The 6,888-nt window shown below is 38.0% G+C and overlaps 1 protein-coding gene across 1 annotated transcript in view; it reads left to right on the top strand.

Annotated features, from left to right (window-relative positions):
- The window catches only part of LOC112140749 (E3 ubiquitin-protein ligase znrf2), an 11,875-nt gene extending 5,290 nt beyond the window's left edge, over positions 1 to 6,585 (top strand). The window contains exons 3-4 of the mRNA XM_024263756.2: positions 3,550 to 3,655; positions 5,759 to 6,585. Coding sequence (XP_024119524.1) covers positions 3,550 to 3,655; positions 5,759 to 5,816 — 164 coding nt within the window. The 3' untranslated portion in view covers positions 5,817 to 6,585. The remainder of the gene's footprint in view (positions 1 to 3,549; positions 3,656 to 5,758) is intronic.
- Positions 6,586 to 6,888: the final 303 nt, after the last annotated feature.

Raw genomic sequence — 6,888 nt, 5'->3', positions numbered from 1 at the left:
AATATGCTGGGCGGGCCACAAGCTTCCCGCTCTACTCCATTCTAATGCATCTACTTGCAGACAAATAGATCCATGAACGTCTTTGTTTTCCTGGTCTGATCTGGAATCTGGATCAGAACTGTACAGCTGGATAGAAATGATACTGCCCACGTTTTTTGTTGTTTTGTTGCACCGGTAATGTTAGGTTAGAGGTGTGAGGGGCTGTTAGCTTGCAGGATAGTGTGTAAACGGTAGGGCTATAACGAGTATCCGGGTGCTCGGGTATTCGCGATCTACTCCCAAAAATCCGAGTACGGATATTTGCGACGTCCAAGATCGCTGGTTTGCGATCTTTATAAATGTAGTAAATTGTAGCAAAAGATGATCAAAATATCACCTGAGAACGATGTATTTCTGCTCTGAAATGCAGATTAATGTAGGATTTTAAGTTTATGAACTAAAATAAAGAGCTGCGTTACCGCCACCAGAAGTAAACATCTTTGTGACGGTGAAGCTTCCGGTTTTCAGAGTAAAATCAGCGAGAGCTTTTTTCTGTTCAGAAACTGAGACTGAAGTTCCGCTCAGACATAACTTGTGAAACAATGAATTAGCTTTAACACCCGATGACCCCACTTTTAATGTAAACAAGCCAAGGAGAGCGGAAGGGTTGCACTGAATTCTTCTCCTACCTCTACTGCTTCCCCCTACCACTTCTCCCTACTGCTACCATCCCTCCCTACCACTTCTCCCTACTGCTACCATCCCTCCCTACCACTTCTCCCTACTGCTACCATCCCTCCCTACTGCTACCATCCCTCCCTACCACTTCTCCCTACCCCTCCAGGTGTAAGGACATTTAAAGCTGTAGCAGTGTCTGAATTGTTTTTTATTTGGAAAGGGTTGGGTCTTACGACTGACTATCCCTCTGCTTGAGGAGAAACATAATTCTTCAAGCTGATGTACTCTAGGGATTTTTTTTAAGTCATAATTCAAAGTGATATGTCACTCTCCATTGACAATTCAATTTATGATTTTATTGTACAATTTTATGCCAAAACACATTTAAAACTTTTAAAGTGCAATATCTTCTGTTTTTTGCAACTTTATATTTGATTATCAGATTGAATTGTAATTTTTCAGATCGAGTTTTAAATTGCAAAATGTATTTTCATATTGCAGGCCTGAATTGGGTTTAGTTGTAGAGGCAGGTGTCTGCTGAGAAGCACGGTAAATGGGAGGAGCCTGCTAGCTGCAGGCCTCCCGTCTGCTCCCTCTGGCTGCTGAAATTTGTTTTACAAATCAGAGTCCAAAAAAAAAATAACATGGAAACTTAAACTTGAGAATTGCTATTAAAAAACTGCTGTTAGACTCATTAGTTAAAAAAGCACCGACCAGTCATTCTGATGCATCACAACATTCATAAAAAAGTTTGTGTAGATGTTTTTTCTCTGGAATTTACTGACACAAATGTATTGACACAAAGAGAACAACACTTGTTAAACTTTAGTCTTGGATGAAGGCTCAGGTGGAGCTGAAACAGCCACTGTTGTCATGGGAACATGAACTGGAGCGACAAGCCTCAGATGATGTTACATCTGATTTGAACATAGAAATCCCCCCCCCCCACACTTATCGGTGATGCTGTTTTAAGATGACGCTGCATGTAAGGTTAAGTTCCCCTCAAGCCCCTTTCAGTAATAGACTTCCTATGGATGTTTTCATCAAAGCTTTAGTTAAGGAAAGAACATTTCCTCAGTTAAACAAATGGAAAGAGTTTGGACAGCATCAAAATGAAAAGATTATGGAAGACTCTGTGGTTATAAAAAGATGATGAAATATTTGTTCTGATTTTCATTTCTTAAAAATCTTCACCCAAGTATCTGATTGGGGGACTTCTCTTTAGTTCTTGTCGGTGTTTCTTGATACAACAGGAAGTCGACAAAACCATCCAACTTCACAACAGACAGACCTGGTTTCAGAAAACCTTTTATATCTGTAGCTAAAATTCAGATCCGTGAGAACCCAGTGGGGGGGGGGGTGTTCATGCAATCTTTGCTTTTCATCGAAAGCTTTTGAACGATTGCGGTTAAGTCATTTGATAGACATGTTATAATCAAAGCCTAATTTCACCTCTTGTCGTGTAAATCCCGCCTTTTTTGTACATTTTCTGAAAAACTAAGTGATGTCATATCCTGCCAAGATAGTAACAACAAATACGCACCAGGCTTTGTCCGAATTCCTTTAACACTCACTATTTAGTACACTATATTTAAGTGTTCACCCCAAAATCCAATCCTTTGCTGAAGTCTCTCGCATCAATGCTCACTAGATTGACCACAATGCATTGTGGTCAATTTGGCATTTGAAAAAAAAAACATTTATGTAAATTAATTTTGTATAAATCTTCTACATTTCTATCTTCAGAACACATAGTCTTCATAAAATCCTTAATTATTAAAGTATTTATTTCATAAAATGGGTGACAACGTTGCCATAAAAAAAGTACAATTTTAAAAATGTGTACTAAAATTGGTTTAAAAAACCATAATTCATGCCAATTTTGCAAAAAATATTTAGTGTGTTGCTAAATATGAGCTAAACTCCAAATTAGCCAAAAAATGCTAGCTCGTTGTTTAAATTCTTGCTAAATTTTAAAATACCCTAAAATTCCTCAGTAAACTAAATTATTCAAAAACGTTAGTCTGATGCTAAAATAGAAGCTAAACTCTAAATTAGTCTATAAAAACCTCAGTAGATAACAAATTAGCCAAAAATGTTACCAATTTGCTAAAATATTAGCTAGACTTAAAATTCGCATAAAAAACCCCAGTAGATGCCAAATTAGAAAAGAAAGAAAGAAAAAAAAAGCCAACATATCTCTTAAATATTAGCTCAACTTCAAAATAGAATAAAAATTCCTCAGTAAACTAAATTAGTCAAAAACGTATTAACGCATGTTAATAAGATATTAGGCAAAGTTGAATTTGTTTTTAATTACTATAAAGATGAAAACATATCCCATGAATATATTTAAAGGCTTGTTGTTAATCTACTTAAAATTTTGATATTTGAAGACTCTCATTTCCTTGGGGGGGAATTTTGCTCAATATTTCAAAAACTGTAAAGTTTATAAATACCAAAAATACAAGCAGTAATGTCCTGAACAAGCTGAATGTTTACTGAATTTAAAATGATCAAAATGAATTAAAACCAACCACTAAAGAAACACATTTGCACAACGTACAGATGAGGGTCAAACGTCAGAGTTCCCACATGCACACAGCTTATAGATGCCCAAATGTATGTCTGTCCTCATACCCAAAACCTGACTTATCACAGGCAGGCAGTGTGTTTAAACCTACAGTCATGACATCAGCCTCCCGCTGCTCACAGTTCTCAAATCTACAGGTACAGACAGCTCAATTATTTTCTATGAAAATGTTTATTAAAGGTCTCCCAGCACATGTTTGGGTTTGTTTTCTTCTGAACATTTCGTTGTGTAAAAGATGAAGGGGTGCATGTGAAGAACTGTTCCTCACTCACCTTGACTGTCCGGTCTGCTTTCACCAGAGGACATCCTGTCCAGAGACTCTGGGGAATGTGCCATCTGTTTGGAGGAGCTGGAGCAGGGAGACACCATCGCCAGACTTCCCTGCCTTTGTATCTACCACAAAGGGTAACACTCTCCCAGAAACACACACACGGACTAATGTTCACATTCAGCAAACTGAGTCAGCAGCTGGGACCAGCTGAAGATTTATTGAAGTTTCACAAATCAAATCTAGTTTCTTGAACTAAAGTGACTGAAAATAATTCAAATGTTGGTCATAGTTTGTTCCAGTCGTGCACCTCAAAGCACTGAGAGTTAAGTTATCTTCACAAGACTTTAGTGTTTTTATGTATTCTTAGTTAGTAGGGCTGCACGGTGGCGCAGTGGTTAGCGCTCTTGCCTCACAGCGAGAAGGCCCCGGTTCGAATCCCGGCTGGGACCTTTCTGTGTGGAGTTTGCATGTTCTCCCCGTGCATGCGTGGGTTTTCACCGGGGACTCTGGCTTCCTCCCACCATCCAAAAACATGCTTCATAGGTTAATTGGTGACTCTAAATTGCCCCTAAGTGTGAATGTGAGAGTGAATGGGTGTGTGATTGAGGCCCTGTGACAGACTGGAGACCTGTCCAGGGTGTACCCCGCCTTCGCCCTTCAGTAGCCGAGTTAGGCTCCGGCACCCCCGCGACCCCGAGAGGGAAGAAGCGGTCAGGAAGATGAATGAATGGATGGATGTATTCTTAATTGGACCTTAAAGATTTCTCAACATCTTATAGCAGGAGAGTCAAACTCAGTCGCACAAGGAGCCAAACATTTATTAACATTCTAAAACATAACAATTGTGAACTAGATACATAGCATGACCTGTGATGATGCTAGTGTAAATGCTGTAAGCTGAAGATGAAATCACTGAAGCTAATGGCTTAAAACACTGGAGCTGATAGCCAACTAAAATGTTAGCTAAATGCCAAATTAGCCTAAATTTTTTTTTAAATACCTAGGTTAGCAAAAACAGCTAGCATGAAGCAGGAAAAAAATAGCTTAAGTCTAAAATAGCCTATAAAACAAACAAAAAAAAAAGCCTAAATTAGCCAATCCAGCTGGCATGTAACTGGAGAATTAGCTAAACTCCAAAATAGCCTAAAAAAGAGGAAAAAAAGCCTAAATTTGTCAGGGATGGTGGTGAAGGACCCAAACGCAGGAGAGGAGACTTGTTGGTGGAAACATAAACATTTACTAAATAAACGTAAACATGGCAAAACCAGGAGAAAACAAACCAGTGACAGAACAGAACAGATGACCAGACAATGTGAACTGAAGACCAGACACTTGAAGACACTGAGGTTGATTAACTAAGTGAAAACAGCTGTGGATGATTAACCTGAACATGGAGAGACTGTCAGGAAAACAGAACATGACAGAACTGAAGCACTGGATCATGACAGAATTAGCCACAACAGCTAGCATGTAGCTGAAATATTAGCTAAACTCCAAAATAGCCTAAAATATCTTAGTAAATGCCAAAATAGTCCAAAACGCGAGCAGAATGCTAATATTTAAAACTAAAACTTTAACTTGACAAAAATATGAATAATAAAAATGCAGGAATATTATTCCAGAATAAATCAACTTAAACTTTAAATAACTTTCAATATTTTACCCTCCATAAAAATATAGTTTGTCAAAATTATACAAGTTAGAAATGAGCTCAAGATAACATCAGGTCATTAACAACAATAAAATAAAATGATCTGAAGGGCCGGATAGAATCACCTGGAGGGCCGGATCTGGCCCCTAGGCCTTGACTTTGACACTTGTCTTAAAGCAATAATAAAAGATTTTCATATGTTCACGTTTGCTTTTCTTCATCCCAGAGTTCAGTTTTGGTCACAGAGGTTTCTTACAAACTTGTCAAATTTAAAGTTTGAAACAATGTTTTGTAAAAAAAAAGAAAAAAACCTTCAGATTAAATTTGATATAAAGATTATACTAAGATGTCGTCTGCATCATTCCTATGTTGCTCATGTAAACTAGCAGCACTGAGACTTTTGGTTCAGTGCTTTGACTGCTGGATGGGACAGAGAAGTGGATTCATCTTAATTCATGATTTGATCATGGACTGAAGTTACTTTTCACAGCTTTTAAAACCTGCTTGTTTTCTCTGAATATATATTTTTTGAGAAATGTCTTCAGTTTTACAGCTTTTCTAGTGAATGATTTTCTCTCTGTTGCAGGTGCATAGATGAATGGTTCCAGGTGAACCGCTCGTGTCCAGAACATCCTGCTGACTAGAAGCTGCAAAACTTCACCTTTAATCTTTGACGCGTCAAAGCCGACTTTGTGCCCTGTTTGGATCCTAACACTGTTCCAGCTGAGCATCAGCATTCCTCAGGGATTCTTAAAGACGATGTTTTGTATTCCCTCACAGAGAAGCAGTGAACTTTGGAGATGTTTCTGCGTGGACTGTGACTTTGAGAGAAACAAAGGTGGAGTTGTTGATGTGAATGTCCCTCAAGCCGCCTTTTAGCCTCAGATGAATGCAACCCGGAGTCTGATCCAGACGGTTATGAAGACCTGGGGTTCCTGCAGAGGGCTTGTGTATCCAAGATGGTGAACGGAGGTTTGGGCTACGTGAGTGCTGAGAGACTTGACCAGGTGGCTGATTTTGTGCAATATGAAAAACAGCCAAACCGAAATTAAATCATTCTTGATCAGCTTTAAGGGGTGAATGCAGTGTTTGATGATAGTCTGGAGCCGACTGTCACTGTTGTTGTGTAACAATCATGTGTCCTACAAAAGATCTTGTAACACAGTTGGGTTTTATTAATCATGTGTCCATTTGAAACCACAGAAATGTGATTGTGTAGCTTAAAGGAGAAATTAAAATAAATGTATCTAATGATGATCCAACTCTCTTTAGGAGTGCCATAATGTGCTGCTATGTTAAAGACTGGAAAGTTTTCTGATAACCTTTGAACCATGTTGTTCGTTCTTTCTGTTTGTACTGTAATGAATTGCACAACAATAAATTTTTTATCTTCGTGTTTTTTCCTGCTTAAAACAGTTTCCTATATCTGTGCCTACACCCAAAGTAGCAGCAGCTCATTTCAATAGATGACGGGAGGATAAAACATTAAAAATACAAAATTTAAACTTTTTAAACATTTTTTCCCCAAGTTACATTTATATGAAAATCGGTTTTGATTACTGAATCCTAATGAACTCTATCTATACAACTATTATGCAATCAATAATTCCTAGACGTGGGATGTGTACATTTTTATTCCAAACAAAAAAACTGCAAATTAAAATAAAATAAAAAGTTAGAGCAACGAGGCCATTAAAACATCCTGGGGGTTTCATT

This window comes from Oryzias melastigma, linkage group LG11, assembly GCF_002922805.2.
Source record: "Oryzias melastigma strain HK-1 linkage group LG11, ASM292280v2, whole genome shotgun sequence".
NCBI lineage: Eukaryota > Metazoa > Chordata > Actinopteri > Beloniformes > Adrianichthyidae > Oryzias > Oryzias melastigma.
Note: the sequence above shows the minus strand (reverse complement) of the source record. Positions and strands in the feature narration are given on the sequence as shown.